The sequence below is a fragment of the Scyliorhinus torazame genome, chromosome 14 (assembly GCF_047496885.1).
Source record: "Scyliorhinus torazame isolate Kashiwa2021f chromosome 14, sScyTor2.1, whole genome shotgun sequence".
NCBI lineage: Eukaryota > Metazoa > Chordata > Chondrichthyes > Carcharhiniformes > Scyliorhinidae > Scyliorhinus > Scyliorhinus torazame.
The window spans coordinates 145,271,762-145,284,656 of record NC_092720.1 but is presented as its reverse complement, the minus strand read 5'-3'; the positions used below and the strand labels follow the sequence as shown (position 1 = coordinate 145,284,656).

Here is a 12,895-nt window from a genome sequence, read left to right as displayed (position 1 = left end):
GATCTGACCCTGCTCCACCAGCCCAGATACACCTATATCACAGAGCTCACCCTGCTCCACCATCCCAGATACACATATATCACAGAGATCACCCGGCTCCACCAGCTCAGATACACATATATCACAGGGCTGACCCTGCTCCACCAGCCGAGATACACATATATCACAGAGATCACCCTGCTCCACCGGCTCAGATACACATTTATCACAGATCTGACCCTGCTCCACCAGCTCAGATACACACCTCAGAGCTCACCCTGCACCACCAGTCCAGATACACCCCTCACAGAGTTGACCCTGCTCCACCAGCCCAGATACACATATATCACAGAGCTGACCCTGCTCCACCAGCCCAGATACACATATATCACAGAGCTGACCCTGCTCCACCAGCCGAGATACACACCTCACAGAGCTGACCCTGCTCCACCAGCCCAGATACACCTATATCACAGAGCTGACCCTGCTCCACCAGCCCAGATACACCTATATCACAGAGCTCACCCTGCTCCACCAGCCCAGATACACATATATCACAGAGCTCACCCTGCTCCACCAGCTCAGATACACACCTCACAGAGCTCACGCTGGTCCACCAGCCCAGATACACACCTCACAGAGCTGACCCTGCTCCACCAGCCCAGATACACATATATCACAGAGCTGACCCTGCTCCACCAGCCCAGGTACACATATATCACAGAGCTGACCCTGCTCCACCAGCCCAGATACACACCTCACAGAGCTCACCCTGCTCCACCAGCCCTGATACACACCTCACAGAGCTGACCCTGATCCACCAGCTCAGATACACATATATCACAGAGCTGACCCTGCTCCACCAGCTCAGATACACATATATCACAGAGCTGACCCTGCTCCACCAGCCCAGGTGCACATATATCACAGAGCTGACCCTGCTCCACCAGCCCAGATACACACCTCACAGAGCTGACCCTGCTCCACCAGCCCAGATACACATATATCACAGAGCTCACCCTGCTCCACCAGCCCAGATACACCTATATCACCGAGGTCACCCTGCTCCACCAGCCCAGATACACATATATCCCAGAGCTCACCCTGCTCCACCAGCCCAGATACACATATATCACAGAGCTGACCCTGCTCCACCAGCCCAGATACACATAGATCACAGAGCTGACCCTGCTCCACCAGCCCAGATACACATATATCACAGATCTGACCCTGCTCCACCAGCCCAGATACACCTATATCACAGAGCTCACCCTGCTCCACCATCCCAGATACACATATATCACAGAGATCACCCGGCTCCACCAGCTCAGATACACATATATCACAGGGCTGACCCTGCTCCACCAGCCCAGATACACATATATCACAGAGATCACCCTGCTCCACCGGCTCAGATACACATTTATCACAGATCTGACCCTGCTCCACCAGCTCAGATACACACCTCACAGAGCTCACCCTGCTCCACCAGCTCAGATACACACCTCAGAGCTCACCCTGCACCACCAGTCCAGATACACCCCTCACAGAGTTGACCCTGCTCCACCAGCTCAGACACACACCCCTCACAGAGTTGACCCTGCTCCACCAGCCCAGATACACATATATCACAGAGATCACCCTGCTCCACCGGCTCAGATACACATTTATCACAGATCTGACCCTGCTCCACCAGCTCAGATACACACCTCACAGAGCTCACCCTGCTCCACCAGCTCAGATACACACCTCAGAGCTCACCCTGCACCACCAGTCCAGATACACCCCTCACAGAGTTGACCCTGCTCCACCAGCTCAGACACACACCCCTCACAGAGTTGACCCTGCTCCACCAGCCCAGATGCACACCTCACAGAGCTCACCCTGCACCACCAGCTCAGATACACATATATCACAGAGCTGACCCTGCTCCACCAGCTCAAATACACATATATCACAGAGCTGACCCTGCTCCACCAGCTCAGATACACACCTCACAGAGCCGACCCTGCTCCACCAGCCCAGATACACATATATCACAGAGCTCACCCGGCTCCACCAGCCCAGATACACATATATCACAGAGCTCACCCTGCTCCACCAGCTCAGATACACACCTCACAGAGCTGACCCTGCTCCACCAGCCCAGATACACCTATATCACAGAGCTCACCCTGCTCCACCAGCCCAGATACACCTATATCACAGAGCTCACCCTGCTCCACCAGCCCAGATACACATATATCACAGAGCTCACCCTGCTCCACCAGCTCAGATACACACCTCACAGAGCTCACGCTGGTCCACCAGCCCAGATACACACCTCACATAGCTCATCCTGCTCCACCAGCTGAGATACACACCTCACAGAGCTCACGCTGGTCCACCAGCCCAGATACACACCTCACAGAGCTCACCCTGCTCCACCAGCTCAGATACACACCTCACAGAGCTGACCCTGCTCCACCAGCCCAGATACACATATATCACAGAGCTCACCCTGCTCCACCAGTTCAGATACACATATATCACAGAGCTCATCCTGCTCCACCAGCTCAGATACACATATATCACAGAGCTGACCCTGCTCCACCAGTTCAGATACACATATATCACAGAGCTGACCCTGCTCCACCAGCCCAGATACACACCTCACAGAGCTCACCCTGCTCCACCAGCTCAGATACACATATATCACAGAGCTCACCCTGCTCCACCAGCCCAGATACACCTATATCACCGAGGTCACCCTGCTCCACCAGCCCAGATACACATATATCACAGAGCTCACCTTGCTCCACCAGCCCAGATACACCTATATCACCGAGGTCACCCTGCTCCCCCAGCCCAGATACACATATATCACAGAGCTCACCCTGCTCCACCAGCCCAGATACACATATATCACAGAGCTGACCCTGCTCCACCAGCCCAGATACACATAGATCACAGAGCTGACCCTGCTCCACCAGCCCAGATACACATATATCACAGATCTGACCCTGCTCCACCAGCCCAGATACACCTATATCACAGAGCTCACCCTGCTCCACCATCCCAGATACACATATATCACAGAGATCACCCGGCTCCACCAGCTCAGATACACATATATCACAGGGCTGACCCTGCTCCACCAGCCCAGATACACATATATCACAGAGATCACCCTGCTCCACCGGCTCAGATACACATTTATCACAGATCTGACCCTGCTCCACCAGCTCAGATACACACCTCACAGAGCTCACCCTGCTCCACCAGCTCAGATACACACCTCAGAGCTCACCCTGCACCACCAGTCCAGATACACCCCTCACAGAGTTGACCCTGCTCCACCAGCTCAGACACACACCCCTCACAGAGTTGACCCTGCTCCACCAGCCCAGATACACATATATCACTGAGCTGACCCTGCTCCACCAGCCCAGATACACATATATCACAGAGCTGACCCTGCTCCACCAGCCGAGATATACACCTCACAGAGCTCACCCTGCTCCACCAGCCCAGATGCACACCTCACAGAGCTCACCCTGCACCACCAGCTCAGATACACATATATCACAGAGCTGACCCTGCTCCACCAGCTCAAATACACATATATCACAGAGCTGACCCTGCTCCACCAGCTCAGATACACACCTCACAGAGCCGACCCTGCTCCACCAGCCCAGATACACATATATCACAGAGCTCACCCGGCTCCACCAGCCCAGATACACATATATCACAGAGCTCACCCTGCTCCACCAGCTCAGATACACACCTCACAGAGCTGACCCTGCTCCACCAGCCCAGATACACCTATATCACAGAGCTCACCCTGCTCCACCAGCCCAGATACACCTATATCACAGAGCTCACCCTGCTCCACCAGCCCAGATACACATATATCACAGAGCTCACCCTGCTCCACCAGCTCAGATACACACCTCACAGAGCTCACGCTGGTCCACCAGCCCAGATACACACCTCACATAGCTCACCCTGCTCCACCAGCTGAGATACACACCTCACAGAGCTCACGCTGGTCCACCAGCCCAGATACACACCTCACAGAGCTCACCCTGCTCCACCAGCTCAGATACACACCTCACAGAGCTGACCCTGCTCCACCAGCCCAGATACACATATATCACAGAGCTCACCCTGCTCCACCAGTTCAGATACACATATATCACAGAGCTCATCCTGCTCCACCAGCTCAGATACACATATATCACAGAGCTGACCCTGCTCCACCAGTTCAGATACACATATATCACAGAGCTGACCCTGCTCCACCAGCCCAGATACACATATATCACAGAGCTCAGCCTGCTCCACCAGCTCAGATACACACTTCACAGAGCTCACCCTGCTCCACCAGCTCAGATACACACCTCACAGAGCTCACCCTGCTCCACCAGCTCAGATACACATATATCACAGAGCTCATCCTGCTCCACCAGCTCAGGTACACCTATATCACAGAGCTCACCCTGCTCCACCAGCCCAGATACACATATATCACAGAGCTCACCCTGCTCCACCAGCTCAGATACACACCTCACAGAGCTCACGCTGGTCCACCAGCCCAGATACACACCTCACATTGCTCACCCTGCTCCACCAGCTGAGATACACACCTCACAGAGCCGACCCTGCTCCACCAGCTCAGATACACACCTCACAGAGCTCACGCTGGTCCACCAGCCCAGATACACACCTCACAGAGCTCACCCTGCTCCACCAGCTCAGATACACACATCACAGAGCTGACCCTGCTCCACCAGCCCAGATACACATATATCACAGAGCTCACCCTGCTCCACCAGTTCAGATACACATATATCACAGAGCTCATCCTGCTCCACCAGCTCAGATACACATATATCACAGAGCTGACCCTGCTCCACCAGCTCAGATACACATATATCACAGAGCTGACCCTGCTCCACCAGCCCAGATACACATATATCACAGAGCTCATCCTGCTCCACCAGCTCAGATACACACTTCACAGAGCTCACCCTGCTCCACCAGCTCAGATACACACCTCACAGAGCTCACCCTGCTCCACCAGCTCAGATACACATATATCACAGAGCTCATCCTGCTCCACCAGCTCAGGTACACATTTATCACAGAGCTCACCCTGCTCCACCAGCCCAGATACACACCTCACAGAGCTCACCGTGCTCCACCAGCCCAGATACACACCACACAGAGCTCACCCTGCTCCACCAGCCCAGATACACACCTCACAGAGCTCACCCTGCTCCACCAGCTCAGAGACACATATATCACAGAGCCGACCCTGCTCCACCAGCTCAGATACACACCTCACAGAGCTCACGCTGGTCCACCAGCCCAGATACACACCTCACAGAGCTCACCCTGCTCCACCAGCTCAGATACACACCTCACAGAGCTGACCCTGCTCCACCAGCCCAGATACACATATATCACAGAGCTCATCCTGCTCCACCAGCTCAGATACACATATATCACAGAGCTGACCCTGCTCCACCAGCTCAGATACACATATATCACAGAGCTGACCCTGCTCCACCAGCCCAGATACACATATATCACAGAGCTCATCCTGCTCCACCAGCTCAGATACACACTTCACAGAGCTCACCCTGCTCCACCAGCTCAGATACACACCTCACAGAGCTCACCCTGCTCCACCAGCTCAGATACACATATATCACAGAGCTCATCCTGCTCCACCAGCTCAGGTACACATATATCACAGAGCTCACCCTGCTCCACCAGCCCAGATACACACCTCACAGAGCTCACCGTGCTCCACCAGCCCAGATACACACCACACAGAGCTCACCCTGCTCCACCAGCCCAGATACACACCTCACAGAGCTCACCCTGCTCCACCAGCTCAGAGACACATATATCACAGAGCTGACCCTGCTTCACCAGCCCAGATACACATATATCACAGAGCTCATCCTGCTCCACCAGCTCAGATACACACCTCACAGAGCTCATCCTGCTCCACCAGCTCAGAGACACACCTCACAGAGCTCACCCTGCTCCACCAGCTCAGATACACATATATCACAGAGCTGACCCTGCTTCACCAGCCCAGATACAGATATATCACAGAGCTCATCCTTCTCCACCAGCTCAGATACACACCTCACAGAGCTCACCCTGCTCCACCAGCTCAGATACACATATATCACAGAGCTCACCCTCCCCCACCAGCTCAGTTGCACATATATCACAGAGCTGACCCTGCTCCACCAGCCCAGATACACATATATCACAGAGCTGACCCTGCTCCACCAGCCCAGATACACATATATCACAGAGCTGACCCTGCTCCACCAGCTCAGATACACATATATCACAGAGCTCATCCTGCTCCACCAGCTCAGATACACATATATCACAGAGCTGACCCTGCTCCACCAGCTCAGATACACATATATCACAGAGCTCATCCTGCTCCACCAGCTCAGATACACACTTCACAGAGCTCACCCTGCTCCACCAGCTCAGATACACACCTCACAGAGCTCACCCTGTTCCACCAGCTCAGATACACATATATCACAGAGCTCATCCTGCTCCACCAGCTCAGATACACATATATCACAGCGCTGACCCTGCTCCACCAGCCCAGATACACATATATCACAGAGCTCATCCTGCTCCACCAGCTCAGATACACACCTTACAGAGCTCACCCTGCTCCACCAGCTCAGATACACACCTCACAGAGCTCACCCTGCACCACCAGCTCAGATACACATATATCACAGAGCTCATCCTGCTCCACCAGCTCAGATACACACCTTACAGAGCTCACCCTGCTCCACCAGCTCAGATACACACCTCACAGAGCTCACCCTGCTCCACCAGCTCAGACACACATATATCACAGAGCTCACCCTGCTCCACCAGCTCAGATGCACATATATCACATAGCTGACCCTGCTCCACCAGCCCAGATACACATATATCACAGAGCTGACCCTGCTCCACCAGCCCAGATACACACCTTACAGAGCTCACCCTGCTCCACCAGCTCAGATACACACCTCACAGAGCTCACCCTGCTCCACCAGCTCAGACACACATATATCACAGAGCTCACCCTGCTCCACCAGCTCAGATGCACATATATCACATAGCTGACCCTGCTCCACCAGCCCAGATACACATATATCACAGAGCTGACCCTGCTCCACCAGCCCAGATACACATATATCACAGAGCTCACCCTGCTCCACCAGCTCAGATACACACCTCACAGAGCTCACCCTGCTCCACCAGCCCAGATACACATATATCACAGAGCTCACCCTGCTCAACCAGCTCAGATACACACCTCACAGAGCTCACCCTGCTTCATTAGTTTGCTATGTTCTTGTACTGAGACAATTTCTGAGTTGCCGTACTTAAGCCATCTAGTTCAAGACTAGTTAATTTTATTATAGTATAATAAACCAAATTATAGTATGAACTATATTATAGTATAAAGTACAGTATATAACTATATTATAGTATACAAACTATTTTGTAGTATATGAGGGTATGAAACTAATGCTATAAAACTGGAACTAATACAAACACGACTGACCACGACGGTTTCTCCTCAAGACTCCCCTCAGCGACAGTGTCAAGTGCTACTACTTGCCAGACAGCTACTGGTCGGAGTCTATACATATTTACACATACACATGTTAATGTATGTCAGTGCACAGCTCAGAGATACACACTTCAGAGCTCAGCCTGCTCCTCCAGCTCAGAGACACCCATCACAGAGCTTATCCTACTCCAACAGCTCTGACACACACACAACACCCTGTCCCACCAGCTCAGATACACATCTCAGAGACCTCACCCTTCTCCATCAGCTAAAGATACACCTCACAGAGCTCACGCTCAGGGCGAATGGCAGAAAAAAAATCATGGTTTAAGAGGTGGAGTTAACATGACCTGAAATGATTTGGATCAAATGTGTCACTGTGGCTAGAGAAAGAGAACAAATGAGTCACGATGGTTAATGTTGAAAATGGATTGATAAGAAGAGCAAGCTTTTTGAAATGTATATAAGCAATGTGATGTTTGTGCACGAGACCTTGAGACTGCCTCTCGGTGTCTCCCCACAAATGTTTATAAAAGCTTGAATAAACATCTTGATCGCAACTCCAATAGAGTCTGAGTCTTTGTAGCTGCGCCGTAATTAAAAGGGCAGATGCCCGTGAAATGCCAGCTAATATAAATTCTCCCTACAACAGGTCGAAACTGAGGGCGGAGCCAGGAGGATAAAAGAGCCTGAGAAAGAGAGCCTGAGAAAGAGAGCGTGAGAAAGAGAGCGTGAGAAAGAGAGCGTGAGAAAGAATGAGACTGAGAATGGAGTAGGGAGGATGGGAGAAAGAGCATGGCTGAGAGCAGTGCCGGGAGGATAAATGAGCACAAAAAATAGTGAGACTGATTACGGATCCTGGAGCATAAAAGAGCATGGGAAAGAGTGAGATTGAGAGCCAAGCCGGGAGACAAAAGAGCAAGACTGAGAGCGGAGCCAGGACGATAAAAGTACATGAAAAAAGCCAGGTAAGTATTTAATGCTTTTATTGCTTATAGCTTGTAATGTCTATATTTTGTGGTCTATATTTTGTATATTCTTTGGTACCAATCAGAGGGAGGTAGGTCCCTAGAGTAATTGATATTATTTGATTTTAAGTATCTTCCGAACGGTTTAATTTAAAGGGGAACTCATGACAGTAGAACTCATAGCTCCTTTTTCTGCTTTATGTGGAAGCTGGGAACATTTCCAGTGCCCAAGGCCAGTATGTGTGCAGGAAGTGTCACCAGTTGCAGCTCCTGAAAGCCTGGGTTTTGGAGCTGCAGCAGCTGCTGGGGACACTGTGGAGCTTCCGCAAGATGGAGCCTGGATGAGTGTAGCTCCAAAAACACTCAAGACGTGCTGTTGTTCTGTATACTCCCTCTGTGTACCCGAACAGATGGCGGAATGTGGCGACTAGGGTCTTTTCATAGTAACTTCATTGCAGCGTTAATGGAAGCCTACTTGTGACAATAAAGATTATTATTGTAAGAAGCTCAATACCATCCAGGAAAAAGCAGCCCACTTGATTGCTTCCCCTTCCACAGACAGTTAATCCCTCCACCACCAACAAACAGTAGCAGCCATGACTACTGTCTACAAGATGCCCTGCAGGAATGTACCAAGGTTCCACAGACAGCACCTTCAAATCAACGATTGCTATCACGTAGAAGGACAAGAGCAGAAGATACCTGGGAACACCACCTTTTGAAGGGCAACTAGGGATGGGCAATAAATGCTGGCCTAACCAGCGACACCCACATCCAGTAAATGAAAAAAGATACAAAGACAGAAAGGATGGAGAACCATTTAATTGAGCCAGGGAAGAGTAGCTGGAGTTTACTGGTTGTGTTAGTGCCCAAGTTGGATGGAACAAGCCGGTTCTGCATAGATTACCGTAAAATCAATGCCATCACCAAAATGGACTTGTATGCGATTCAAGGTTGGAGGATTGTATTGATAGGACAGGCAGTGCCTCATTCCTGCCCAAAATTGATCTGTTAAAGAGATATTGGCAGGTTTTATTCACATTCCGTTATTGGTGGGTTCTGGGCTGGATATATCTGCCTTTGTGATGTCCAGAGGGTTGTATCAATCTAAGGTGATGGCATTGGGACTGAAAAACACACCAGTTACATTCCAATGACTCATATTCCAAATAGTGGCTGGAGTGCTTCACATTGTGGTCTAGTTGGACGATGTGGTAGTGTATAGTGGCATTGGAAGGAGCATATGGAACAAATGGAGGAGTTATTCAAATTGCAGTAGGGTGATTTAGTCATCAATTTGGCCAAAAGCAAGTTTTCCAAGTCAAATGTGACCCACCGAGAGCACATTGTGGGACAGGGACCTAACCCAGAATGGCCAAAGGGCAAAACCAAACGGGAGATTATGAAGTTCCTGGGCATGTACGGATTCTCTCAGACATTTGTATCGGACTTCGGTATCATAGCGGCACCTTTAACCAATGTCCTGGGGAAACAAATGAAAATGGTGTGGTTCACAGACTGACAAACGGTGTTTGAGAAGTTGAGGGCCATATTAATAAACAAACCAGTGCTGGCTGCCCTGGAGTTTTCCAAACTCTTTAAAATGGACACGGATGCCAGCGACCTAAGAGTGGGGGCAGTGCTGCTACAAGACAATGGTGCAGGAATAGAGAGGCCAGTGGAATATTTTTCCAAAAAAACTAAGTCCATGTGTCCGACATGACAATAAACAAAGCTGAGTTTATACGGACTACAATCCGATTGCATCTAGAGAAAACCGAGAACTCAAGATTATTCTCTTTGAGTTTATTATTACAACTGTCCAGTGTTAAAATTGTATGCATCCCTGGAAGGGTTAATGTGATTGTGAATGCTTTGTCACGGGTTTAAGGGCTGATTAGTTACTGATGTAAAGATTGGGAAGGGAAGCTACATAACAAGGATTGATGAATGGTTACATATCTGTAATTTATGACTTGCACCCCTCTCAATGAAACATCTGTGCCCTTTTAGGGAGGGAGGTATGTAATGGCCCATCTGTTTATCCCTTTTTCTTTTACTTTGACATTATCATTTTTGGTCCATGGATCTTTAATGGATATATACCGTTGAGTTGAGCAGGAGAAGTGAGGAGCTCAAAAGTTGCAAAACAGTGTTGGAAAACAGTGCTGTGAAGATTTAGATTTTGAACAGATTCTGGAACAGTTCCTGTAGATTGGCGGGTGGCTAATGTAACCCCACTATTTAAAAAGGGAGGTAGCGAGAAAACAGGAAATTATAGACCAGTAAGCCTGACATCGGTGGCAGATCCATCATCAAAGATTTTATAGCACAGCACTTGGAAAACAGTGACAGGATCGGACAGAGTCAGCATGGGCTTACCCCACATAAGAGATTAGCGTGTAAAATTAAATTGCATGCGATTGGAGATAATGTATTGAGATGGATATAAAACTGGCAGACAGAAACAAAGAGCAGGAATTAACAGGTAATTTTCCAAATGGTAGGCAGTGACTAGTGGGGTACCACAGGGGGCTGGTTTATCTCAGTAAGGAAGATTTATTATCGGATTGGCTATTTATAGACTGAGAGAGGGTAATATGCATCAAGGGAGCAGCGCGGTAGCACAGTTGCTTCACAGCTCCCGGGTCCCAGGTTCGATTCCCAGCTGGATCACGGTCTGTGCGGAGTCTGCACGTCCTCCCCGTATCCGCGTGGGTTTCCTCTGGGTGCTCCGGTTTCCTCTCACTGTCCAAAGATGTGCAGATTAGATGGATTGGTCATGCTAAATTGCCCTTAGTGTCCAAGAAAGGTTAGGTGGGGTTACTGGGTTACAGAGATAAAGTGGAAGAGTGGGGTTAAATAGGGTGCTCTTTCCAAGGGCCGGTGCAGACTCGATCGGTCGAATGGCCTCCTTCTGCGCTGTAACTTCTATGGTCTATGGTCTAAGACCTGGATGTCCTTGTACTTCAGCTGCTGAAAGTAAGCTTGCAGTTGCAGCAGGCAATAAAGAAGGCAAATGATACGTTGGTCTTCATAGTGAGAGGATTTGAGTCCAGGAGCAGAGAGGTCTTGCTGCAATTATACAGGGTCTTAGTGAGACCGCATCTGGAATGCTGTGTGCAGTATGGTCTCCTTATCTGAGGAAGGATGTTCTTGCTATAGATGGAGTGCAGGGGTTTTGCCAGGCTGATACCTGGAATGGTGGGACTGATATATGAGGAGAGATTGAGTCGGTTAGGATCATATTCACTGTAGTTCAGAAGAATGAAGGGGGATCTCATAGAAACTGTTAAATTTTAACAGGACTGGACAGCGTAGGTGGAGAAAGAATGTTCATGATGCCGGAGAGTCCAGAACCAGGGGTCACAGTTTAAGGAAATGGGTGGACCATTTAGGATAAAGATGAGGAGAAATTTCTTCACCCAGTCAGTGGTGAGCCTGTGGAATTCATTACCACAGGAAATAGTTGAGGGTGAAACATGTATGTTTTTAAGACACAGTTAGATATAGCACTTGGGGCAAAAGAGATCAAAGGGTATGGGGGAAAGCAGGAACAGATTACTGAGTTAGATGATTAGCCATGATCATATTGAATGGCAGAGCAGGCTCGAAGAGGTGAATGGCCTCTTCCTCCTATTTACTATATTTCTATATTTAACCACTACCATCTTCCTTTGTGGTAGATATGGCTCCAACCAGTGGAGAGTTTTCTCCTTAATTAAGATCCATTTTTACCAGGTGCCCTTAATGCCACACTCAGTCAAACTCCACAGTGATCTCAAGGGCAGTCACTGCTCTTTTGTCCATGTTTGGATCAAAGTTGCAATGAGGTCAGGACCTGTGTGGCCCTGGTGATGCACAAGCTGAGCATCCCTTCCATCACTTTATTAATGAGCAAGAATAGTGTGGGAGGGTGGGCATTTTGGAAGTTAGATTTGCCCTGATTTTCTGGGGACAGGACTGTGTAGTTTTCCCTGATGCCTGTGGCATGAATTGACTTTTGAATTTGCCTGCACATCAACTGTCTTTGGACTTAAAAAGTCTTCTTTTTAATCAATAGACAACATCACAAGAGATCAAATATTCATTAAACAAAGGTGAAGGTAGTTAAAACTTGGATTCTTACCTTTTCAGGAGTAATTTCTCGAGGGAAAAAGAAATAAGGAACAGAGATGATGGCCAGAATACTGCTGGATATCAGCAATCCGAGCCACCAGGCACCAATCCATCGCGGGTCACTAGGCTTCAAATCAATAGTAGCTGATGAGTGAAACAAAACAAGGAGACACAGCTCTCCATCACTCTCACTGAATGAAAATCACTTATTGTCACAAGTAGG

The 12,895-nt window shown here is 49.5% G+C and overlaps 1 protein-coding gene across 6 annotated transcripts in view; it reads right to left on the bottom strand.

Moving 5' to 3' along the window:
- LOC140390084 (solute carrier organic anion transporter family member 2A1-like) overlaps nt 1-12,895 on the bottom strand; it is a 578,748-nt gene that overhangs the window by 297,095 nt on the left and 268,758 nt on the right. For all 6 annotated transcript variants that reach the window (XR_011934552.1, XR_011934553.1, XM_072474981.1 and 3 more), the window contains one exon: nt 12,683-12,816. Coding sequence is in view for 4 of the 6 variants with exons in the window: in XM_072474981.1 (XP_072331082.1) it covers nt 12,683-12,816 (134 nt within the window). In the remaining 2 variants the exon portion in view is untranslated. The remainder of the gene's footprint in view (nt 1-12,682; nt 12,817-12,895) is intronic.